At 37.1% G+C, this 26,522-nt stretch overlaps 3 protein-coding genes across 15 annotated transcripts in view; 1 reads left to right on the plus strand and 2 right to left on the minus strand.

The window, feature by feature from the left end:
* The window catches only part of slc4a5b (solute carrier family 4 member 5b), an 81,492-nt gene extending 76,767 nt beyond the window's left edge, over positions 1-4,725 (plus strand). For 9 of the 11 annotated variants that reach the window (XM_088070811.1, XM_088070818.1, XM_088070817.1 and 6 more), the window contains one exon: positions 3,995-4,725. In XM_088070811.1, the coding sequence (XP_087926937.1) occupies positions 3,995-4,298 (304 nt within the window). In that variant the 3' untranslated portion in view covers positions 4,299-4,725. The remainder of the gene's footprint in view (positions 1-3,994) is intronic. The other 2 variants (XR_015775107.1, XR_015775108.1) reach the window with 2 other exon arrangements.
* Positions 4,726-7,923: 3,198 nt separating this feature from the next.
* Positions 7,924-10,825, minus strand: ubc (ubiquitin C). The gene is made up of 2 exons (XM_042509133.2): positions 10,671-10,825; positions 7,924-9,259 (listed from the first exon to the last, which is right to left on the minus strand). The coding sequence occupies exon 2, from the start codon at positions 9,250-9,252 to the stop codon at positions 8,335-8,337; it is 918 nt and encodes a 305-aa protein (XP_042365067.1). The 5' UTR covers positions 9,253-9,259; positions 10,671-10,825; the 3' UTR covers positions 7,924-8,334.
* A 4,990-nt stretch (positions 10,826-15,815) lies between these two features.
* Positions 15,816-26,522, minus strand: part of sez6l (seizure related 6 homolog (mouse)-like) — a 64,856-nt gene continuing 54,149 nt past the window's right edge. The window contains exons 11-17 of one of the 3 annotated variants that reach the window (XM_088071168.1): positions 25,306-25,500; positions 24,079-24,270; positions 21,421-21,615; positions 20,527-20,564; positions 20,034-20,155; positions 19,311-19,416; positions 15,816-18,213 (exon numbers count right to left, since the gene is read on the minus strand). In XM_088071168.1, coding sequence (XP_087927294.1) covers positions 18,184-18,213; positions 19,311-19,416; positions 20,034-20,155; positions 20,527-20,564; positions 21,421-21,615; positions 24,079-24,270; positions 25,306-25,500 — 878 coding nt within the window. In that variant the 3' untranslated portion in view covers positions 15,816-18,183. The remainder of the gene's footprint in view (positions 18,214-19,310; positions 19,417-20,033; positions 20,156-20,526; positions 20,565-21,420; positions 21,616-24,078; positions 24,271-25,305; positions 25,501-26,522) is intronic. The other 2 variants (XM_042509200.2, XM_042509202.2) reach the window with 2 other exon arrangements.

Below are 26,522 nucleotides of genomic sequence, written 5' to 3' on the forward strand. Positions count from 1 at the left end.
ACACTTTATAAAAAAGAAAAATCATAATAATTATAAAGTTTGCCATAACAAAGAAAAAAGTCACAGTGATTAAATATTTCATTAATAAGGAAAAATGGTCTCATTGTAGTTAATTTAAAAAAAAGGTCACAGTATTATATGTCGTAACAACAGACAAAAAAAGTCAAATTAAGGTATGTCAGAATCAAGTTTTCTTACACAAACAAGGACTTTGACTCTGGTTCGGGCCCGAGCACCGACCCGTGAGACGAGAGATGTAACGATATTAAATTTTCACATCACGATGATCGTGACTGCGATTACCGGTAACCGTTACTTCTCTGGGTGCGTGGAACGTCGAAATCATGTGACTTCAGGAGGTTTAGCTCAGTGGATAAAGCAAGTGGTTCGAGTCTCAGAGGTCAAAGGTTCAAATCTTGTCTCAGACACAAATTTTTGAGGACAAAACACGAAGCTAAAGGGGACACTGAATACATGAAGTTGGGTTGAGAGACAGGAAGGACAGTCAAGAGACTGGAAGTTGGGGGAAAGACAAGAAGTTAAGTTAAGAGACATGAGAGACAGTAAGGTCAGTCAAGTTACAGGCAGTAGGCTTGTGAGACAGGAAGTTGAGTTAGGAGACAGGAAGTTGAGTGAAGGTACAAGATGGAGGTAGAGGATGAGAGAATAAGAGGTAAAAATAGAATTAAAACCAGGTTAAATAGAAGAAATATAAAGTAAAGGACTGGAATAGGACAGTGGCAGAGTACTAAGGTGGGAACAGCAGCAACAGCGACTCTGGACAGATGAAAGACGGGGACGATACCTCCCTTAGGTCCTAAAACAATCGATGACGTACCTCGCAATGAACACTTAAAACAGTTAAAAGACACACAATTGTCTCCTTGTCTCCTAAATTTTCATAAACTGAATTTTCCCAGCTACTAACTTGACGCTGATCATCAGCCTGACTCGTATATCAGTGGAGTTTTGAACAGATGTCACTGCCGATACTGAATTTTCCGTTTCAATACCGTATGACCCTTATATTAGTAGAGCAAACAGATATTAGCCAATATTTTTTTTTTATGCCATAAAATATAATTTGACTGTAGATTCATACAGTTTAGACACTGATTGTGATATTACAGAACAAATTATGGCACGTAAAGTTGAGCGATATATCATTTTGGCTGATAAATCAGAAGAAGTTGTCCAGAAACAAGTAAAAAGTATCGGCAGATGCGTCTGTCGAAATCAAAGAATATCGGTTAAGAAATGTCAAAGTAAAATCTGAGGTAATTTAGAAACTGTGACATAAAAACATACTTTGTCCTTTAGAGAGTACTGACATGTTTTAATATTCAAATGTATGAAATTTTGTTAGTGACACAATTGTCTCTTAGTCTGGTTTATGTAGTTTTTACCAAGTTTGGCATTATCCCGTAAAATTTGAATTGTGGACTTTGTACTGTTGCACGACAACTGCAGGAATTGAACAGCCAACCTTTGGGTTTTCAACCAGTTACCTTATCCCCTGAGCCACATGTCAGTTACTGATACTAATTTGGACGTTGCCTTTACTTTTCACATTTGCACAACATTTGTTAAAAGTCACCTGTCCTGAGCGAGACTCGAACCCACAACCTCAGGGTCAACAACCAGCCGTCAAACCAACTGAGCTAAACCTCCAGATTTCCCATCAATGTTTTAGGTACTTTAACCCTAATCTTACAAAAGGTTATGTGTTTTAATGTTAATTAATAAATGAATTAATTTACATGAAATTTAATGTGGCATTTATGTGCCCTCCGGTGAAATATCTCAAACTCTGCGTACATTATTCGACTTTCACAGAAACAAACGGCCGCTTTAGCTGGAGTTCATCAACACCCCCACATACGTGGGGATGCGAGGGCCCTTTCATCGCTGCTTACAGCTTTAGGTAACTACAGGTATTAAACATTAAGTCATATAAAGAAAAAAGTAAGCGCATAGTATGTCATTAAAAAGAAAAGGCATAACATAGTATGCTACAAAAAAGAAAAAAGTCATATTATCGTATGCCATAAAAAAGAAAAAAGTCACATTATGGTGTGTCATAAAAGGAAAAAAGTCTTAATACTCAAGTATGTCAAAAAAAGTAGATAAAGGTCATATTACAGTATGTCACATGAAGAAAAAAATAAGTACATAGTATGTCATAAAAAGAAAAAAAAGTCTGATTAAGTATGCAATAAAAAGGGAAAAAGTCATGATGATAAAGTAATAATATAAATAACTTTATTTATATAGCAACTTTAAAAACACAGTTTACAAAGTGCTTTGGCAAACAAGGCAAAGCCGAGGCTGTACACCAAAGAGTTAATAAAACAAGCTCGTCAATAACGCCGACAAACGGCAGACAAGTGAAGGCAGAAAAAGTAGAGACATATTTGATAAATACTGTAACAAAATGGCCAAAAGACACAGAACACTGATAATAACAATAACAATAAGCATATCATATACAGCAGAAAGTAAGCGTGGTATATCATAAGAAAAGTCATAGCATAGCATGGTATAAAAAATATAATAATAAAAAAGTATGTCAAAAAAAAAAAGAAAAAAGTCATATTGATAAGATTGCCGTAAAAAAGAAAAAGTAATATATTGGTATAGTAGTATAGTCAAAATAAAAAGTCATAGTAATAAAGTATTTCTATAATAATAAAAAAGGTCTCATTATAGTTAATAAAAACTAGAAAAAAAGGTCATAGTATATTATGTTATAATAACAGACAATAAAGTCGTATTACATGTGTCACAATCAACTTTATTGGCTACGTTTTCTTACACAAACACAGGATTTGACTCTGGTTAGCTTTGCTCTCAATGTACAGGAATTATACATTAAACAAACATGGTATAGTACATAGTATCTCATTTAAAAAAGAAAAGTCATAACATAGTATGCCATAAAAAAGAAAAAAGTCATATTATAGTTTGTTATAAAAAGATGAAGTCTTAATACTACAGTATGTCAAAAAGAAAAACGATAAATGTCATGTTACAGAACGTCATATAAAGAAAAAAGGAAGTAATAGCACAGTATGTCATAAAGACGGGAAAAAGTCAGTATTTTATTGAAAATAAATAACATCATAGTATGTCATTAAAAGTAAAAAAGGTCACATTGTAGATATCAAAAAAAGGAAAAGGGTCATGGGAGAGTATGTCAAAAAAAAGTCAGATTATAGTTTGTCATAAAAAGGTGAAAAAAGTCATAGTGTAGAAAATAATTTCAAAAAGTCCTAAAAAGAAAAAATTTTTGACAAAAAACCCTCCCATTATAATCTGCCATTAACGGAAGTGCTGAATATATTTATGACTGACTGATGAACTGAAAGTGAATTTGGGAATGATGCTGAAGGTTATTATGATTTTCCACTTTCACTGAGTTTATTCTTTAACCAACATCAGTCCTGATCATAAATATTCATTAATTTTCAGAATTTTAACCCTTTAAATACCAGATTTTTGCAATGATGCTACTATGTTTTTAGATGAAAAAGAAGAATTATTTTAATTATTAACATTATTATGAAGTCATACTATTATTATATGAATGAGTTTATCACTCTATCACAGCCTTGCCTGTTTTTCTGCTCTGATGGCTGTGGGATCAAAAATGTCAGTTTGAATGGGTTTCAATGGAGCATTTTTGGACCTGAACAGTCTGAATGTAACTATTTAGTTTCCACAGTGTATTTTAGACTTATTGTAGGAGCTGAGCTGCAAATTCACTGATTACACTCAAATACACAATCTGGACTACATTTAGGACACATGCATCAACACACACACAGTTATGAAGAAACAAACAGCCGAACGGTCCCTGGAGGTTAAGGTAGTATTTCTGAAAGTATTTACAAGTATAAAGTACTTTTACTTGATGTAGCTGCACATAAAAAAGTGTGTGTGTGTGTGTGTGTGTGAGATGGAGAGTAAAAGTGTGACCTGGCTGGTTTCACAGCATCACTCTGCACCTGAAGATCTCCTGCCCAGACTCACCTGCCCACTCCCAGACCTCCAGCCTCGCCCCCGGGGACGCTCCGTCACACCTGCCGCCGCCGCCACCGCCGCCGCGCCCGCCCGTCCCCCAGGTCAGCATCCAGGTGGACTCGGACTGCGAGGAGTCGGGCTTCTACTCCAGACGACAACGCCGCCGCCTTTCGCCCCCCCATCAGCAGCGGCGGCCTCCACCTGAAACACGCAGAGACTTTGATGAAAAACTCAGCACTCGCTTCTTCGACTCGTGCGCTGAAACCATCCTGTGACCCAGAGGGAAGGAGGTTCAGATTATAACCCGTAATCTGCCTGACGTGGACACCTTATCTCAGTTTAAATTAACTTTTAGAGGCTTAGCCCGTTACAGAAAGTGTTTTTAACACAGAATAATTGGATCTTTATCGGATAAATTGTATTATAAAACTCCTCGGCTTAAAATAAAAAAGTCAGCTCTCTGAGAACTGACTGAGAAGCTTCCTGTAGTGACCGTAATAGCTGCAAAAAAACAAAATGTTATTAATAATAATCATAATAATAAATGCATGAACTCACTTTGAACCTGCGTTAGGCATCATATTACTCATCATGATTTGTTTTGCTTTTTTTGTGCATTTAAAGAATAATAGAGAAGAAGAAGATGATGTATTTGCATTATGGATGTAAAAAATTAAAATGTAATAAAGCTTTGAAATCTGATTATGTTGTTTTGTTTTGACTCCATAAACACTCACACAATGGTGATTTGGGTTAAAATTTTAACACTCAGATATCAGCAGAAAGAGTCCCCAGTTACTTATTTTAAGACAATTATTTTATTCATCGTACAAGTTTTTGGAAAGAAAACTTTATATTATGAATTATGGAGTTTACATTTGTTTCTAGAAGAGATATCTGAACATGAAGCATGAATAAAGACAGGTTTCAGACTCGGTTTTTATCTTTTTTAAATCAGAAAATACTGTCAAAAGCCAAAAGAAAATCCATGTTTTAGGAATTAAATGTCCAGAACATAAATCTTGAATAAAGTCAGGATCAAAATTCTGGTTTTATTTTGTTGTCATATTCGAGTCAAATGTTTTTACAAAAAGGATTGAAGACAAAACATTAACTACACAACTATTACATTTGAACAGAGACAGGTACTCTGTAACGCATCACATGTCAAAGGTAAACTCACAAACACTCCGTACTTGTTGTTATTGGCCAGCTAGCAATATATATATATATATATATATATATATATATATATATATATATATATATATATATATATATATATACTTTTAAAAATAATCAAATCTTCTAAGTTGCGTCACTTTGATTATTTTTTAAAGTAGTTATGTAACTTATTATATTTTAGACAGGAACACTAGTAAACTGTTTCCATTACTTTTCAAAAGTAACCTTCCAAACACTAATTATTTGTTGTTGTTGTTGTTGTTGTTGTTGTTGTTATTATTATTATTATTATTATTATTAGGGAGCTAGCCATCAAACGTTTTATGTTACAGTGCTTCGGTAGCATTACATTAATACATTTTAAAAGGGTAACTAGTAATTTAAAAAACCATCACATTTCAAAAGTAACCTTCACCACGCGAATTGATTGTAATTATTATTAAAATTATTATTAGAAAGAATAAAAGTAATGAAGACAAAACATTAACTACGCAACTATTACAGGTGAACAGGGTCAGTAGTAATCTGTAATCCATTACTTTGCAAAATTAGCCTTCCAAACACAGATTATTTATTATTAATATCATTATTATTATTATTATTATCATTGTTATCATTGTTGTTGTTGTTGTTGTTGTTATTAGAGCTCGCCATTATTACCACTGCTAACTAGCTAGCAAAACAATCAAAAGGCAAACAAACGTTAGAAGTTAAATTGCTTATAAGGTATTATATTAATACTTTTTAAAATAATAAGTAGTAGTTTGTAACCGGTTACATTTCAGAAGTAACTTTCCCTCCACGAACTGTTTGTTGTTGTTAGCTTGCTAGCTAACGATGATTAGCATTGCTAGCTAACATTAGCTAACATTTTCAGCGCGGAGGAAGTTACGTAGAAACTGAACGCGGGACTTTACGATTATTTTCGCGCGGTTGTTTTAGTACTTTTATTTATCTTAGTGAATGAATATTTCTCGACCGTTGGTGAACGCGGAGCAGCAGTTACGCTCCACAGGTGAGTGTTGTTGTTGTACTCACCTGTCGGAGTCTCGCGGACAGCCCAGATCCTCCGAAATCTGCCCCAGAACAAACTTTTCAGCTCGTGAGCTCGAAATCCAGAATGAAACCAGTCCGCGCGGCCTCTCAGTCCCAGTGAGACCAGCACAAACACCTGATGGCAGGTAAACGAGTCTGTCAGTGACGCGGGAGTCATCAGAGCAGCCGCCATGATGAGATTTTAAATGTTTTAGACACGCCCACTATCTTCCGGTTGATGACGTCACATCCTGTGATGATGATAATAATAATAATAATAATAATAAGACATTTTATTTAAAAAGTGCATTTGAAAGCACTTAAGGACACCTTGTAAGATTAGAAATTCAAGCAAAGCATTATGTACAACAATAAGTTAATAAAATAATTAGGTAATAATAATATTAATAATACAAAAAACATTTTAAAAAAACTTTTGTACAGGTAAAATGACTGATTTTTAAAAAGTATTTAGTGATGCTCAAAGAAGCAAAAGTACACAAAAACGGACTTTCAGAAGTTTCTCAGCAGTTTATCAAAGTTTATATTCAAAAATGAAATATATGATAATAATAAAATATTCTTCCTAACCAACAACAGAAATTATACTAAAAATCTAAATCTAGAAGTAATTAGAAATATATGCTTTACTGATACAATGGTGTTCGGCTACAGTGATGAATAGTCATGAAGTACATTTATTTGTGTACAATTCTTTGTTACTTGTTCTTTTGAGTGTTTGCATTTTCTGCTACTTTATACTTCTACTGCATCTCAGAGGGAAATACTGTACTTTTTCTAAACTTCACTGCATTGATTTGATCACACTAGTTAAACTGCATATGTAGATTATTCACAATAAACGATTAAATTGTTAAAACTTTATTTAAAACTTAATTGATCCTCAAAGGGGTTAACTCTTAAGCTACGCAGCAGAATGAAAACTTATTTAAAATGAGCTCCACATTTTACCACTGAAGCGATGAAACATTAATACATTAATACTTTTGTACTTTAATTTTTTTAATGCATGACTTTACTTGGAATAAAGTACTATATGTGGTATATGGTGTTGCTGTTTTTGTTAAAATAAATAAATAAAAGGAGGATAATTAAAAGTCCAATTGACAAAACTCACCCTGCTACACTGTAACAGTTAAGTCTCTGGTGACATCTGCTGGACAAACATTAACCCTTTCTTCAGTCTCCAAAAACCTCAAAAGCTCATCTTTATTTGTACTTTCAGCTTTGAAACCTGGATCCACGTCAGTTTTCTTGTGCTTTATTCAGGCAGCTTCCACATTCACGTTATCCACTGAAAGCAGAGAACTCAGCGAGCAGCAACAACCTCCAAACTGCACGAAATGAGGAGTGGGAGACAAAAAAATACCCGAAATATCCAGAAAACGATTTCTTAAATGATTCATTTAAAATTCTTTCAGCACTTTGACATTTCTTTATGTTGTCTTTAATTTCAGGCTATTTTCTTGCAGCTTTCTTAATTTCTTGCTAATTTCTTAAACTGTTCTTGTAAAAAAAAAAAAATACTCACTTACTCAAAGGGTTAATCTGACTGGTTCCTTCTGTTCGAAGATTTTAAACACTGGGAATCCCAACGACTTATTTTAACGAATATTTAATATATTAATATATAAGTATTAAATAAAAAGAGTGAGCAGGTGACGGTCAGAAGCCATTTTATTGGTTACGATCAGTTTACAGCAGCGTTTTCATGGAGGTTTTGCTTTTTAGGTCACAATGAAAAACATTTCACCCACAAATCGCAGTTAACTTATATCAATGCTGGACCACAAAAAAACATGAATGTGTATCCATTTTTTCCATTTTCACATCATATTTGTGTATTTTCTGTTTCAAATCAAGTTCTGGAGGCCAAAAACATCACCACTAACTGTCAGCGAAAGCAGTTAAAATGAAATTAAAGCAACTTAAAGCAAAATTCAGGAATGCTCAACCTTTATTGAAAAACTTTGAAATAAAAAATGTTAAAAAAGGGAATGACAACAGGAGCAGAACGAGCGATTTCAACACTGGAATAACTGGTGGGTTTACTGGGACGCTTAAAGCAGATCAGTTTCCTCCACGGAGACGCAGCACCAGGTGGAGGGTGGACTCCTTCTGGATGTTGTAGTCGGAGAGGGTGCGGCCGTCTTCCAGCTGCTTTCCGGCGAAGATGAGACGCTGCTGGTCTGGGGGGATGCCCTCTTTGTCCTGGATCTTGGCTTTGACATTTTCGATGGTGTCACTGGGCTCCACCTCCAGGGTGATGGTCTTTCCAGTGAGGGTCTTCACGAAGATCTGCATCCCTCCACGGAGACGCAGCACCAGGTGGAGGGTGGACTCCTTCTGGATGTTGTAGTCAGAGAGGGTGCGGCCGTCTTCCAGCTGCTTTCCGGCGAAGATGAGACGCTGCTGGTCAGGAGGGATGCCCTCTTTGTCCTGGATTTTGGCCTTCACGTTCTCAATGGTGTCACTTGGCTCCACCTCCAGGGTGATGGTCTTTCCAGTGAGGGTCTTCACAAAGATCTGCATGCCGCCCCTGAGGCGCAAAACCAGGTGGAGGGTGGATTCTTTTTGGATGTTGTAGTCGGAGAGGGTGCGGCCGTCTTCCAGCTGCTTTCCGGCGAAGATCAGACGCTGCTGGTCAGGAGGGATGCCCTCCTTATCCTGGATTTTGGCTTTGACATTTTCGATGGTGTCGCTGGGCTCCACCTCCAGGGTGATGGTCTTTCCAGTGAGGGTCTTGACAAAGATCTGCATGCCGCCCCTCAGACGCAGCACCAGGTGGAGGGTGGACTCCTTCTGGATGTTGTAGTCGGAGAGGGTGCGGCCGTCTTCCAGCTGCTTTCCGGCGAAGATCAGACGCTGCTGGTCCGGGGGGATGCCCTCTTTGTCCTGGATCTTTGCCTTCACATTCTCAATGGTGTCACTGGGCTCCACCTCTAAGGTGATGGTTTTTCCAGTCAGCGTCTTGACAAAGATCTGCATTTTGACTCTGTTGAGAAAAAAAATCTAAATTTAAAAAAATGAAAGAAAACTAATAAAGTCCTTTTATTACATTCAAATTTCTGTTAACAAAAACGCTTCAACAGCTCATTCACTAAAATGATCTGTTTTTGATTAACTGATGACATCAATGTTTTTGCATCATCAACAGTATGTTGGGTTTAGACGCAGGACAAAGATAAAGCAGCGTATCATATTTACAAAGATGAAACCACGTAATGTTTGACATTCATGCTTTTGAGCAGAGTCACTTAACAGATGATTGATCATAATATTACAAAAATATCATCAATAACAATCTTTCTTTGTGTAGCACATTTTATGAAAAAGGCGTTTTATTCAGAAAATCTGGTGGCATAAACATTAATACTTCCTTTAGGAAACAGTGTTATAACAGTGTTATAGCAGTGTTATAACAGTGTTATAGCAGTGTTATAGCAGTGTTATAAGGGTAAACACGTCAGTTAATAAACATTGTTGATTGAACTTTTGTTTTTCATTGAAAAGGTCATTTGGGAAATTTGGAGGAATAAAATAACACATCTTACCAATAAAATTTGGGGTAAAATAATGCCAACATTTAGGAAATACAATGGAGTGGAAGTAAATATTTTTTAAAAATGTATTGAATTAAAAAATGCACATTTCATTTCGGATGTAATGCAATATCAGTAAATATTATTTGCGACTTTAGTGAATTAAAAGTGATACATAACATAGAAACTCAACTACAGATACCCATAACATACTAAAGTACTTAAGCGAAGTCGCGTTACTTCGTTACGTTACATCACAGCTGTTTGGGCCTGCTGACAAATCATCGGACCGCCGTTAGCTGCACTGTTTAGCTAACAGTTAGCCGACGTCGCAATTTCATAAAAAGGATCAAGGGGCCATAAAGTACCAGAAGTTCTGTAAAACAAACAGAAAAATCCCCAAAATGTGTTTTATACTATTTGAAACAGCAGGTAAAATGTTAAAACAGAATTATATTCATCAAGACAGACTTCCTGTTTTTGAGTCTGCTAACAGCTAACGGAGCTAACGAGCTAAAGTTGCTAAGGTAACCGGATGCCGCAATAAATTGTCGATTTATTCGCTTTAACGGTCACAAATTTATCCTCAACGACTTAAACAATTTAGACGTTAACGTTTATTCATTCATCGATTTAACTAACCGAATAAAAAGCTGAATTTTGGTTAAATTCTATGTTTTGACGTCGTTTGTTTTTCAGCTCGGCCGCGGCTAGCTTTGTTAGCTTACAAAACTCTGGGCGTAGCTCGTCATTTATTCGTTACAAACAGCTTAATTTAATTGCATTAAAAACACACGACGACACATATGTAAAAAGCTACGTTCATGTAAGCTGTATGCTCGTTAAAAAGGTTAAAATACTCACAAACAAATGGTTTCCACCGGTGTTTGAGTCGAGCTCGTTCGGTCCTGTGTGCAGAAGGTTTAACACGCAAACAGCGGCGGAGCGGTATTTATACGAAACGAGTCTAATATCCTTCCGCTGTCCCACCCAATGGAACTATACCACATATATATCTACAAATACACCATGAAATTATTACGGAATTTGACACACGTGGCTATTCTCTGTAAAAAACACAATGACAGTTTTAATAGAGGACATTAATCGTGTTTTTAGAGCAGACGGTGAAAATGACGTTTTCACAGCTGGCGCGGATGGATACATGACATACAGTCTGCGGCAGTTGGGCGTATTACTCACTTAGGGACTGTTGTTAATTTATCAGAGGGAGGGGAGGCGACGTGCTGTTTCATCATGACCCCACAGAATTTCAAATCGCATTTTCAAGGCCTGGAAAAGTCCTGGAAGTAGTAAAAATGATTAAACGTGTGTTGTTTGTACTAAATTGATTGACAATGTAACACATCTTTTAAGTCTGGCTTTTATGTAGAGTCCTACTAATTTATATATTTTTTAAATATATTTTTATTGTTTTTACTTATTCTACTTTTTAAGATCCATTTTTGCTTATTTCATATGTTTGTTTTTGTTTTGTTTTTTGTTTTTCAAACAAACTGTAAAGCACTTTAAATTGCACTTGATGTTTAAAAGGTGCTAAATAAAATCTGATTGATTAATTCATAACAGCAGTAACTTTAAAATCACCCAAAAAATGTAAAGAAATTATTTATTTCTTTTAAAAAATGTGGCAATTTTTATAGCAAAAAAATAAAGAAAAATATTTGTAGATTTTTATTTCTCAGGAAATGAGTTTCAGAGGCATGTTTTATTTGAAATTTTGGCAATGCTTAGTTGTTTTTTTTATGTATTTTTACTGATTTTTTAATTTTATTTGTGGTGTTTTTTTTATAGAAAATTTGGGAGATTTCTTGTTTCTTTTAGAAGATGTGTTTGAAAGGCATGTTTATATGAAGGCATGTTTAATTTTTGGCGAAAAAAAAATTTGAGGCGATTTATTTCTCTTTTCCTACATTTTTAAAAGGCATGTTTTCTTAGAAAATCGCCAAAAATGACACCAGTTATTGCAGCCAGAAACAGTACAAAAAGATATTACTGTTGGATTTATACATTTCTGACAGCCCTTGAACATATTTTGTGGCGTGCTGAATTTATGTTTCAACATTGTTTGAATCTTATACTTGTAAGTTTGAAAAATGTCAAGCAAAAAATGATCTAAGTTTTAAATTTAGTCTGTGATAATGTGTGGGGACCCTGCTGCGGGCCCTCTCTGAGACTCTGCTCATAATTACGTCCACAGAGAGCCGAGGACATGTGCTGACCTCCGTGTCTATTTATGTCTCCTGAAAACAAATAGCAAAATAATGTGAGTTTTAGTTTGTATTTCCATAACTACATGTTGGGGAAGAGCACATTGATTTTAGCGACCCCGTGACCTTTTCAGCACCGTCGTCGTGTCTGTTTAAAGTCAAACAAGCAGAATCCTCGGAGTCATTATTCATAAATCGACTGAATATTTTACCCATTTTCCCAGCAGGAGGAAACTTATTGATTTGAGTTTCCTCGTGACCTTTTACCCTCGTGCCAGCCTTCATCGCCGTCCTGTCATTAACAAATAAAACGCCGCCTGTAAAAGCAAACGACTAACTGGGGAGGCGATTAGGCTCCGGTGGAGGACTGCTCTCTCCATCGAGTGCCTCTTCTCTCTAATTGTCTTTTGATTTCAGATAATCACTAACACAACATTTTGTCTGAAGTGCATTTTCTCTCACCGGGGGTTTTTAAAATGAGCCGCATGGAGGAAAAAAATATAAAAATGTTTATTTAATGTCGGCTTCAATTCGAAGGCTTTTAAGGGCCATATTTTATACCTGCATTATAAAAATATAAATTCAAGTGCAAAGTGCACACAGGAATATTGTTTCACATCTTTGCAAACACAATATGTATTTATTGAGGTTATTGCACCTGCAGGAGTTTCTGTGGTTTAGGTTCACAGCCTGGATGTACATCAGTTTTCATGTGCACAAGTATTTAGGCTTTTGAAACCCGAGCAAATTAGTTTGATTTTGTTCAAAACAAAACAAAAAAAGTTAGAAAAGGCAAGAAATTACCTCAAAAATTAGCAAGAAATAAAAGGTTTCAAGAAAAATGTCCTGAAAAAGAGCAAAAGAAAAATATTAGAAAATTAAAAACCAAAAAAACAACAATAATAGATTTAATCCAATTATATATTTAAAATTTTGCTTCAGAAATACATTTGTGCATTATATAACAACTTTCCTTGTTGGGTTTTGTTATTGACTTTTCGTTTTTCTCAACTATTTTATTTTAATTCATTTTAACAAACAGCAATTTATTTTTAGCGCAGACATATCGAGTTTTTCAACACAACAAAACAAATGTGTGAAATGTGCAAAACAGCACATGCCGTTATCCTGAGACCTCATTAAGCTCAAGTACAGTCTCAAAACAACAACAACAACAACAACAACAACAACAACAACAACAACAACAACAACAACAACAACAACAACAACAACAACAACAACAACAACAACAACAAACCTTTCTTTTTTCCTCATTTTCAGGAAATCTTCTTGTAACTTCTGATTTTGTGCAGTTTTTTTGGGTCATTTCTCGCAGAGCTGCTCATTGTCTTCTTTTTATGTACTTTTAAGAAATCAGGCCAATTTTTTCAGGTCTTAAATGGTTAACTCTTCTCATTATAGAGACTTTCCAGAGACTGATCAAGAAACCAATGCCAGGACGTCAACAAATGTTAGAATTATGTATTTAAAATTTTGACAAAGGAAAATAAAATCTGTTTTTAGTACTTTTTTGTGCAAATTTTCAGGTATTTTTTGTAGCTTTAATAATAATAATTTAATAAATTTCTTGCAATTTTTGAGGTTATTTTTGTAAAGCTGCTCATTGCTGCCGTCTCATGTTCTTGAAAGGAATCAGATCCATTTACTGAGGCTTCAAAAAGATACTCGAGCATTGGCTTCATTTATATCACATCTGTGTGTTTGGATTTGAAAATGACTGATTTTGGATGCAAGCTGCTTTTATGCAGTTTTAAAGTTATAATAAACTATAAAACCACTGTGAAAAAAAGAGCCAAACTTACTAAAATGTATCACCTAACTTTCCTCGACTCTCTCTAATACCCATTAATAACCCTGACAAATATTTGCAGCTTGCGTTGCCTCGGTGCTGTGAGTCTGACCCACGCTGTTTGCTGTTTGTAATATTAATGATCTCATTGTGTTGCTGCGCTCATTTCGAGTCTCTCTGGATAAAAGCACCAGCTAAACTCCTGAAACGCAGACATAAATGTAATGTATTTGTGAATGCCTCTGCTTCATTAAACGCGTGTGGGTAGCACTCAGTTGCCTCAGAGTGCCTAATATCATCAAGCATCTGGTTAAAAGCTTCTCAACAGTTGAATTAACCGCAGCAGGAAAGCCTCTGGAAATTGCTATCGTGGCAGGAAGCATTATCTTCTTATTAGCATTCAGGATGGCAACAGAAGGAATCATTAGGACATTAAAATGGGAAGGGAAACGCTGCGGGGCAGGATTTGCCTCCCACCCATCGGGGTGTTTTTACAGACAACAGCACTCAGTCCAGAAAAAAAGCTGCTGTCAAACTGAACGGGAGCCAGAAAACTGCACGCTGTGGTGGAAGTAGTTGGTACTTCAAAGAAGCCTTTCATGACTGTTAAGTAGTTTCAGATCTTTTTTTGTGTGTGAACTGTGTTTTGCTGATGATCTGAAGCAGCCCCCCCCCCAGCCCCCCACCCCCACCCCGACTCCCCACCGCAAAAACAAGAGGTCGCTCAACAAATCCTGAAGGTCTGCAAGATAACAACAGGACAAGAACACAAGAAATGACAGGACATCTTTACCCCGACAAACGATTCACATAAAAAAGGTTGTTTACATGAAGCACTTGAAAATTTGTGATATTTTTTTGTGTTGTATCCACGTGGCTGAACGCACTTACAGACTCAAGTCTGAGCCCCCAAAAAGGTGCCGGATGGCCCCTCAACCACTTTCTAATTCACAATATAAATAAAGTGATTCATAAAGTGGATAACGAGCATCGAGATAGAGCTGGTTGATCAAGAGAAGAGCCACCCCCGACAGATGTCCTAGATAAGACCCTAATGTCCTAAAATCATAGAAAAGTGCTAAAATTGAAGGAACATCCTAAAACCCCAGAAACATCCTAAATTTTAAGGAATGTCCAAAAATCCTAAAATTTGTCCTAAAATCTTAGACATGTCATAAAATCCTAAAAATGTCCTAAAAGCCTCAAAATGTCCTAAAATCCTGGACATGCCCTGTAATCACAGAAATATCCTAAAACCCCAGAAACATCCTGAATTCTTAGGGATGTCCAAAAATCCTAAAAACGTCCTGAAATCCTGGAAATGTCCCAAAATCATAGACACATCCTAAAATACTCGAAATGTGCTAAAACTATAGAAATGTCTTAAAACCATAGAAATGCCCTTAAATCCTAAAAACATCCTAAAATCCAAGAAATTTCCTAAAATCTGAGAAAATGTCTTAAAATCTGAGAAAATGTCCTAAAATCCTGAAAACATCCTAAAATTGAAGGGACATCCTAAAACCCCAGAAACAACCTAAATTTTAAGGAATGTCCAAAAATCCTAGAAATGTCCTAAAGTCCTGGAAATGTCCTAAAATCTTAGACATGTCATAAAATCCTAAAAATGTCCTAAAAGCCTCAAAATGTCCTAAAATCCTGGACATGCCCTGAAATCACAGAAATATCCTACATTCTTAGAAATGCGCTAAAACTATAGACATGTCCTTTTAAAAAACGTCCTCAAATCATAGAAATGTCCTAATCCAAGAAATGCCCTAAAATCCCAGAAATGTCTTAAAACCATAGAAATGTCCTAAAATCCAATAAAATGTCCTAAAATCCTGAAAACATCCTAAGCATCCTATAATCCTCTGGGGTATTTTTTCTATGTATTTTTTTTGTTTTTTTGTTTTTGTTGTCTTTGTAAAGAAGTAAAACGCCAAATAATTCAACAGAACGCCTCGATATTAGAAAGTCTTTTGTACTTTTTATTCAAGTTTTGCCATTTATTTAGGGAAACTGTTAACGTTTGTCTTCTCATAATGAAAATGTACATTTATCAATCTGCATAAAACATCACATATACAGTACATCAAAATAAATACGTCATCTGGTGGGTTGATTGAGCTTCAGTCGGTTGAACTACAGCTACGCTATTCACATCGCCACCTCCACGTCTGCAACAACGCACGCTTTTTCAGTTTCGCTTTTTTAAGTCGCCTGCAGGTCCGGAGCTGGAGACTCTGAGGCCGGTCTACGACAGTCATCCATCTAACTACAGGTGAGAAATAAGACATCAGCTGCTCCGGCCCCAGCGTCACTTAAATACGGCGTAAATCTACAGCTAAACCAGAGCCGGACCTGCCGCGGGAAAAAAAGCCCTGACGGTGACAGCAGGCGGGAAGGAGCTCGGGGACGGGACACAGCTGGCGTCCTCTGTCGGACTCGAACGGAAAATATGCAGATGCATCTCAAAAAATTAGAATATTGTGAAAAAAGTTAATAATTCTAGTAATTCAATTAAAAAAGGTACATTTGAATATATTGTATATCCATTAAATCGAGATATTTCAAGCCATTTTTTTGTTTTAATTTGGATGATTACGGCTTTCAGCATGAAAATCAGAAATCAAGTACCTCAAATTATCAGAATATTTCCTAAGATCATTCAGAAAATTATAATTTATATACTCAGTACTTGGTTGGAGCTCCTTTACTATGAATTACTGCATCAGCATGGTATGGAGGGTCGGAGTTTTGGGTTGCATGTTTCTGATATTAAAAAAAAACAAACAAATTATACATTTTGTTTTTACATTTTTCCTGCCGTAGGCCATATTTCTGAAAATAAAAATAGAAAAACTGCCGGAGACATTTTAGTTTATGTAATGAGTCTAGAACATATGAAATTGTCACTTTCTTAAATAACTGATGGAAAATATTTTCACATTATAAACATTTTTTGAGATGCACGTGTAAAAGCACTGAGCTTTGCCTCCTCCATGTTATCAGCTTGTGGTGAGAGATGATGAATTGTGAGTTTGGATTCAAAAAATAAAAATAAAAATAAAAATCCACTGGTCTACCTACGTGTTGTTATCCTTAAAAGGATAGTTCACCCAAAAATGAAAATTCAGTCATTATCCTCCCATTATTATTTTTATATTATTATATTATTTTTTTTATGTCGGTAGAAAGTCCACAAAACACAGCCGGACGTTCACAGGGAAAAGGCGCCGCATTTATCTCCTGAACAATTGAAGCAAAAGGTGTCCAGGATTCAAACGTTAAAAAAATACATAAGAAAACCACAAAACGTCTCCATACTGCTCGTCCAAAGTAATCCAAGTGTCCTGAAGCCCCGACGTGCCAAGTTGTTTTGAAAAACATCAAAAACATCTCCCATATTTGGAGCTTCAAGCTACGACAAGACTAAAAACGTGCCGCTGGTGAAGTTTTTCAAAACAACTTGGCACGTCGGGGCTTCAGGACACTTGGATTACTTCTGATGAGCCGCATTGAGACATTTTATGGTTTTATTATGTATTTTTTAATTGTTCAGGAGATGAGTGTAACGCCTTTTCCCCGTCAACGTCCTGCAGTGTTTTGTGGACTTTCTATCGGCATAATAACGAGAAGATAATGACTGAATTTTAGACTCCTCATATTTGCACTTTTTCCACTTTGCACTCTGACTGATGCTCAGCATTTGCCTTCAGGATGAATAAAGTTTATCTTAATTTGAATCCAGCGCAGGAACGGCGGACCCCGCCACTAAAAATGAAAACTACAGCATAGAAAGATGAAAAAAAAAATTAAATATTGTTGTATCAAAAGTGGGTTATAACTTTTCAATGACTTTTTTTTTGAGTCGTATTCCAGGAATTATTCACGAAATTATTTGACAAAAATACTAAAAAAAAAAGTGCTTCAATCCTCTAAATCCACATTCCTCGTCTTGTGTCCTGTCCCCTGCTCCCTCCCCTTCTCCCCTCCTTAACTTCCATTATTCCCGATATTTCTCACCACGTTTGTTGTTCTTCGATGATCTTTGGGTCTTTTTTCCTCTCCGTCCTCCGTCTCCCATCACCTGCCGGTGTCACTCGGGTTCAACACCGACTCCGTCTTGTCTCCTCGTCTCCTCTCCCGTTTCCCGTCGTGCCCTCGGAAGCGTTTAAAGGAGGAGAGAACGGGATCGATGGCTGCGTCTCGTGGCAGAGGGGGCCGGACATCATCTAGTCGTATTTACATCGCCTCCTCCGGGCGGAGAAGGAGGGAGGAGGGGATGAAGAGTTAGGACGGGGCAGGTCGGTCTCGCTTCGCAGACGTCTTCTCATATCGATACTTCATATTCACGAGTGTCCTGTTGACCAACAAAAGACAAGCGAGGGAAACGATTAGCAGCGTGCGTCACCAGAACGACAGCAGCTCATTTAATGGAGGCTGGCACAAAAACTGATTGATCCGTCTCACTGTCAATCAACGGATCAATAATCCTCACACGTCAAATTAACTATCGTCTTGATGTAGCTCCTCTTTTTGTGTCATTTAACACGTCTGTTCAGCTTTTCTGCTAAAAACGTAACAACATTCAGCAGCTTTATGCATCCGAAAAATTGAAAATAATAAGCTGGTGTCTGAAAAAGGACACAAACCCCAGTTTCCACGGTGAAAGTCCTGCGTTCAAAACCTTCATCATCATCAGCTCTCTATCCTGCATCGCCTGCCTTTGTGGCATTATTTATCTTAAATTTGACTTTAGATCTCATATCATTTTTTTCTCTCATAAATTCATGAGATTTTTTGTAAATTTATGTCGTAAAAATCTCAAAACGTTTTTTCTCGCACATTTGCAACTTGTGTCTCTTTTTTTTTTTTTTCCAAATTTCTGACTTTATAATCTGAGAAATTATCTAACTTTATTAAAATATTCCACTTTAATCTCAAAGTTTTTCTGAGTTTTTTTCTTGCTATTGCATGACTTTAAAATCTCATTTTTTTCCCTCACTTTAATTTAAGAAAATAAGAGAATATATATATGTAGATATATACAGTATATGTATATATGGAAAACGTAAAATGTCTGTAACATAATGTATAACATTAATAATTGTAAGTATCATTTCTTGATATTTTTCCTGGTTTTTGATCATTCTCTAATGATTCTCTCTTATTTAAAAGATAATTTTCAGGTCATTTCTTGTCACCTTTTACTTAGTTTATTTTGTGCAATTTGCAGGAGATTTAATGCCAAGTTTCAGATGACCTTTTTCATGTTTTTGAAAGAAATCAAACCAACTTGCTCCCGTTTCGAAGGTTTAAATGCCTCTAAAAGGTGTCTGAAGGCAGCACAGCAAAACCGTTATCGGTCCAGGTTTCAGAGGGTTAAGAGAAATGGTTACGGTGAGAGTATTCGGACAGTTAGGAGCTCAGTGTGCGGTTTCTTCAGTGGACACTCACTCCTCCGGTCTCATAGAGCGGGTTGTCGAACTCTGTCTCCACGGTGATCTGTCGGTACGGATGCGGGTAGATCAGAGGAAGCCTCAAGTTGGAGTGATATCGGCACCTGACGGACACGACGAGGGCAAAATAAAAAATATTAACACAATTCAAGGATCCAGCTCTCAAAAACTGTTATAGCATGGCATTTTAATCATCAACACATATAATTAATAAAGCAAAACTTATTACTTACTGAAATGAAGTAAAACACTTGCATGTAATTTTACATACATTTTTGTAGAATAGAATATTTGAGGGTTTTTTCTTGTAAATTTACAACTTAAATCTTCGAAATTTTAGGGGTTTTTTTTCTCATAAATTTACATATAAAATCTCAGAGAATGCTTAATTTTGTCATTATTTTTTTTTCTAGAAAATTTAATTATTTTAAGATACCAAGTCAGTTTTAAACTTTGGAGAAATTTGGAGACATTTTCTCATGATTTTCACTTTAATGTTGTTTTTTCTCTCCAGTTTTTCTTGTACATTTACCACTTTAATCACAGTGAATATCCAATTTTCTTGTAAATTTACAACTTTTAATCTCAGAGTTATTTTCTCGAAAATGTCTCCGTTTTGTAACAGGCAAACATCATTTCTAGGAGACAGGGGAGCTTTTTCACGTATGTGTAAATGTGCAGATAAACTACGTGCAGCATCACCTGCAGTCAGCGGTCTCACCGTGTGACGTAGACGTAGGCCCCTCCGAGCAGCACGGACAGCAGCAGGACGAGGATGAAGATGGCCAGCGCCACGTTCCCTCCGTCCAGAGTGGAGCCGGCCGTCGCCTCCGCAACTGAGAGACCAAAAAACCCAGAACAAAACGAGGTTAATTAAAGGCAGCGAGAGCGCAAATAAACCTCTGAAAGTGCGGTCGAGGATGGACGAGCAAACATCGAAGTAAACGAATGAACACAAACAGGTGGAGGACAAAAACACACACAGAGGGAGTGAACTCTGCAGGCAGATGTTTGCAGATGCAGGCAGAGCACACACACACACACACACACACACACACACACACACACACACAGACTAAAAAACAAACTGCGTCATGTTTTCAGAGCACACCAACACACACACACACACACACACACACACACACACACACACACACACACACACACACACACACACACACACACACACACACACACACACGGAGGTAACACTCACCTTCCAAAGCATGGTTGCCAAAGCAGTCATGGTTGGCTGCAAGACATCGCTCTGTCAGTCAGTGCATCACGAAAATCCACATCACACTTCCACTTTGTGCAGGTTTTCTTACATTTTTTGAACAGAGCTGCTCTGAAATGACCGTCCACTGATCCTTATCCTTCCTGTTTACCTGTCAGACTTATTACTAAATTCAGTGAAGTAATAAAATTAAAAATACATTTGTGATTTCTGTGGTTTTTGCACTGTTGGCAATAATATTGGCGGTAATTTTACATACATTTTATACATGCTTTTATGTAAAATGTTTGAACTGATGTGTAACATAAATTCATATAGCATGTGGCACTAAGATTAATTCATATATATAAAGAAAGATACATTTTTAAATATTTGTTTAGAGTTCATATATATATATTTATTTTATTTTTGAGATACTGCGTCTTTATTTTTCGCAAGTTTCTCTTTTTTTTGGATACAGAGTCATTATATAAAATGTTTCTCATTATTTCAAGAAAGTTTTTCCTTTTTTAAAAATATATACAAAAACAAATATTTTTAAAATAATTTTTAAAATGCTTCTCATTATTTTGAGAATTTTTTCACGACTGATCATTGTAATGACTTAAAGGATCTGGATCTAGTGTATTGTTACCTGAAATAAACGTACACCTGTAAATGTGCAGATAAATATGTGCAGCTGCTCGGTAAGTAGAGTTAAGTGAACGGTCATTAGCATGCACAGGAGCACGGTCGATCTGTATCAACAAGCACGAGGCAAAAAGGTCTTTGCAGAATATTGTGTTCGTGCATGAATCCAAAACTATCCAGAAAAGGGGAGCAGATCATTCCACGCCTACAAAAAATATTAAATCATTCTGCAAAGCCTCACCCCTGCAGAGCGGAAGTGGGCCGCTCCAAAAGGACGGGTTCCCGAGGATGCATTTAATGGCGACCTCTCCGATGAGCTCGTAACCTTGGTAACAGACGAAGGTGAGCGACTCTCCGGGCAGGTAGAGCCTCTTGGACAGGATCTGGTATCCGTTGTCAGGGAGGCCGGGATTCTCACAGGAGACCGAGTCCTCGGCTGGATGCAGAGGAAGAAATAAAACAGACAGCTGGATGGATCACGCTGAGATTCTCATCTAGTTTCTAACCATGACTCACGGACAGTCGCCACCCTGTCCTCCAGGTGAAATGAAAGACAAGTCCGAAAGTCCTAGAAATGTCTTAAAAGCCTACAAATGTCATAAAGTTCTAGAAATGTGCTAAAATCCCAGAAACATCCTGAAATCTTAGAAATGTCTTAAAATCCTGAAAACATCTTAAAATCCTAGAATTGTCCAAAATACTATGTGTCCTAAAATCCTAGAAACGTCCTAAAATCCTAGAAATGTCTCAAAATACTAGAAACGTCCTAAAATCCTAGAAACGTCCTAAAATCCTAGAAATGTCTCAAAATACTAGAAACGTCCTAAAATCCTAGAAACGTCCTAAAATCCTAGAAATGTCTCAAAATCCTAAAAATGTTCTAAAATTCTAAAAATGTACTCAAATCCTAGAAATTTCCTAAAATCCTAAAAATGTCCTAAAATCCCAGAAACATCCTAAAATTCTAGAAATGTCCTGAAGCCCTAGAAATGTCCTAAAATATGAAAAAATGTCCTAAAGTCCTAGAAATGTCTTAAAAATCCTTGAAATGTCCTAAAATCTTTGAAATGTCTTAAAATCCTAAAAGTGTAAACCTGAGAAATTTTCAAAAATCCTTGAAAACATCCTAAAACTGTAAAAATGTCCTAAAATCCTAGAAACATCCTAAAACTGTAAAAATGTCCTAAAATCCTAGAAACATCTGAAAACTGTAAAAATGTCCTAAAATCCTAGAAACATCTGAAAACTGTAAAAATGTCCTAAAATCCTAGAAACGTCATAAATCCTGGAAATATCTTGAAATCCTAGAAATGTCCTAAGATCCTAGTAATGACTGTCTGGGCAGGTAGAGCCTCTTGGACAGGGTCTGGTATCTGGTTTCTGGTTTCTGGTATCTGGTTTTTGGTATCGGGGAGGACGGGGTTCTCACAGGAAACCGAGTCCTCGGCTGGATGCAGAGGAAGGAAAAACAGACAGCTGGATGGATCCCGCTGAGTTTCTCGACACGAATCAGAGGTTTCTTTGCGTCAGAGCTCGACTGACAGATTTGACAGGCTGCGGCTGAGGTGACATGACTCACGGATAATCTCCACCCCCTCCTCCAGGTGGCTGAGGGCTGATTGGTACGGTGCATTAGCATCGCATTTACATATCAAACACTTCACACAAACATTAATATCCCTGAAAACACGCGCGCGCGCACACACGTCTTGAGAGATGAAAATGCAGGAGATGAAGCGTCGTCTCTGGCGCGCGGAGCCGCTGTGATCTGTGTCAGCAGAGGAAAGAGAGCGAGCCGGGCAAGAATCACACAAACCCACTCATGTTGGATCGCACAGCCACGGGGAGAGGGCCTCTCATCTTCAGTTAGCTGCCATGTGCGACTGTCGCTCCTGATGAAAGCCTCCTCAAATCACAGCGCTGACAAATTAACCAAATAAACCTCGGGACCCTTTCAGCCCACAACTTTCACAAAATAACTGCTTTTTTCACCGCGGTAAAAGCATCCGCGTTTCGTCCTCTCTTTTTCTCTGCTGCAGTGATACTCAGCTTACAGTCTGAGGGGCAAATGTGGCCCCGATAAGGTGCCTGGTGGCCCCCCAAATATTTTCTAATTCACAATAAAAGTAAAGTGATTCACACTGGGAACTGTTTTTGTCCTTTTAGTCTCCGTAAGCTGTCAGAGACATAAAACAGCATCAAAATAGAGCTTGTTGATCACAAAAAGAGCCAGTGGAGGATCCCCCACACCCTGAATCCTAAAAACATCCTAAAATACAAGAAACACCCTAAAATCCTAAAAATGCCCTAAAATCCTAGAAATATCCCAAAATCCTAAAAATGTCCTAAAATCCTAGAAATATCCCAAAATCTTAGAAATGTCCTAAAATCTGAAAATCCTCGTAAAATCCTAGACATATCCTAAAACCTTTGAAACTTCCTAAAATCCTAGAAACCACCCCCCCCCAAAAAATGTCCTAAAATACTAAAAATGTCCAAAAATCCTAGAAATGTGCAAAAATACCCAAAACATCCTTGAATTCTATAAATATCCTAAAACATTTTAAAATCTAAGACACACCCTGAAAAATTAAAAGAACAAACTTAAATCCTATGAATGTCCTAAAATCCTACAAACATCCTTAAGTTCTAAGAAAAAGTTCTAAAATCCTAGAAATGTCCTAATATCTTAGAAATGTCCTTAATTCCTAAAATGTCCTAAAATCCAAGAAATGTCCTTAAATCCTAAAAATGTTCTCAAATCCTAAAAATCTCTTAAAACCCTAAAGACATGTTTGTTGCTGCTGCCACTGTCCCCTGGCCTCCTGTCATTTTGCAAAACTGTCCCCCCACACAAAGACAGAAGAGTGTCCCTGCTGCATGTCTTTGTGGTACTCACAGACGCAGTGAGGGAGTCGGGACGTCCACACAGGCGTCCCCGGCTCGCGGCCGTAGCAGGTGATGGTGGCGCCGCCCTGCAGGATGAAGCCGGGGTTGCAGCTGTACTGAATGGTCGTCCCCACCAGCAGTTTGGGGTCGGACAGAGAGCGGGTGGAGTGCTCCACGTGGCCGGGGTCCGAGCAGTACATGACTGAGAGGAAGAGGGACATCAGAAGACAACAGACACAGGACGTCACTCAGACCATCAGGTTTTATTCTTATTTATTTTATAAAAGTGAGACGGTTTTCAGCTGGGACACTTGACGTGTTTTGCTCAGAGGCCACTTTGTAAAAAATGAAGTGCATACACGTTTCTAAGATTTCTCGCATTTTAAGATATTTCTAGGTTTTAAGGATGTTTCTAGGATTTTGGGTTATTTTTAGGATTTTAGGAAATTTCTAGGTTTCTGGATGTTTCTAGCAAATTTTAGGATTTTAAGAACATTTGGATTTTAGGAGATTTTTAAGATTTCAGGATGCTTCTTGGATTTTAGAATGTTTTTAGGATTTTAGGATGTTTCTCAGATTTCAAGACATTTATGGGATTTTATGAAATTTTTCAGAATTATAGGACATTTTAGGACCTTTCTAGAATTGCAGGACATTTACAGGATGTTTCTCAGATTTCAAGACATGGGATTTTAGGATGTTTCTTGGATTTTAGGACATTTCTAGGACTTTAGGAGGATTTTAGGATTTTAAGGCGTTTCTAGGATTTTAGGACATTTCTAGGATTTCAGGATGTTTCTCAGGTTTCAGACATTTATGGGATTTTAAGTTTTTTTTGTGGATTTTAGGACATTTCTAAGATTTTAGGAAGATCTTAGGATTTTAGGACATTTCTAGGACTTTAAGACATTGTTATTAGCATTTTAGGACATTTCTAGGATTTTAGGAAGATTTCAGGATTTTAAGGTGTTTCTAGGATTTTAGGACATTTCTAGGATTTCAGGATGTTTCTCAGGTTTCAGACATTTATGGGATTTTAGGATGTTTCTTGGATTTTAGGGCATTAGGGTGTTAGCTAGGACCTCTGTCGGGGCAGGGGATCCTCCTCTGTACCTGTTTTTGAGAAACGAGCTCTCTGTTGATGCTGATTTCGGGTCAGATTTGGCGTTTGGGCTGTAAGTTTATAAACACCAGCAGATAGCTGACAGCTGTGACGGTAAATAAGGTTGGAACTGACTTTTTTCGCAGAACGGCGGCTGCGAGCTCCAGGACAGGTCTAACTGACAGGTGAGGGTCTCCCGCCCCACCAGGTCGTAACCAGGGTCGCACTGGTAGGTGATCCGAGCCCCTCGCACCAGAGCGATGTGGGATGTGGTCTTCCAGCCGTTCTGGATCTCGGGCAGGTCTGGACAGGAGTCGTTTCGAGACACCTCTGAAAAACAGCGATAAAAGTTTGATTAATGGCCCTGTTATGACGGTGTCACTGATCGTGCTCCCGGTTTTCGTGTTCCCTCCTTCACGATGGCGACGGGTCAAAGAGAAATCAAGATAAACGTCTGATTTGGACGTGATCCTGGCGCACGCTCTCTGCGAGGACGAACCCAGCAGAAGACGGATGGACTTATTGTGCGATTACTTGACCGTGTGACAGAATGATGGATCTCGTATGTTGGACGGTCTTCAAGTATCTCCAGCGGCGTTTCGTCTCTGACGAGGACAGTTTGTCTCTGAAGCTGCAGCTTAAAAATCAGACTCCCACTGAAACTGTCCTCAATAAAGCGATCACGAGCCGTCAGTTATGTGTCACAGCTGCTCTCATCTGCAGCACATAAACAAACTGTTTTTCCTCTCATGAGCCGCCACGTTTTATTTTAATGACAAAAACATCATGAACTCAATGGACACTTACTGGCTTTCAACCATATTTCACAGCCTTCATCAGCAGATAGAAATGAGCCAGCGGACAACCTCCTGTTATCACGTGACATACGAAGGTCACGTGACAAAAACTCAGCAAAGACCACGAGATGCAGTTGAAAGCCTCAGTTTAACCCTTTGAAATTAATTTCTTTTAAAATCACGGGAAATAAGCAGCAATAAGCATCTTAACAAGACATGGTAATTTTTTTTTAAGTTTAAAAAATTACAAGAAAATGACAAATTAAAAAAAGAAAGATAAGATGGAAAAAAAGGAAAAGGATAAAAAAGGTGAAATAAATTTAAATTGTGTATATTATTTTATTTTATTTAGAAAATGTTACAATTAAAATATAGCAATCATAAATATTGTTTTCTGGACATTTTCCCTACATTTTTAAAAATACTTTCTTTGAAAAGATTGTCTAAAAGATTTATAGAAAAAAAATCACAAAAAAACATAAAAAAAAAACATTTTCAAAAATTACAAAAAATCACAAAAAGGAAGAAAAACTGACAAAAATTATATTACCATTT

This window comes from Plectropomus leopardus, chromosome 20 (assembly GCF_026936395.1).
Source record: "Plectropomus leopardus strain MGB_pleo_1.0 chromosome 20, ASM2693639v1, whole genome shotgun sequence".
In the NCBI taxonomy this organism is placed as follows: Eukaryota; Metazoa; Chordata; class Actinopteri; order Perciformes; family Serranidae; genus Plectropomus; species Plectropomus leopardus.

What these genes read in the sequence shown, in the direction of transcription:
- ubc (XM_042509133.2), bottom strand. Translation starts at nt 9,252, where the DNA reads ATGCAGATCTTTGTCAAGACGCTGACTGGAAAAACCATCACCTTAGAG.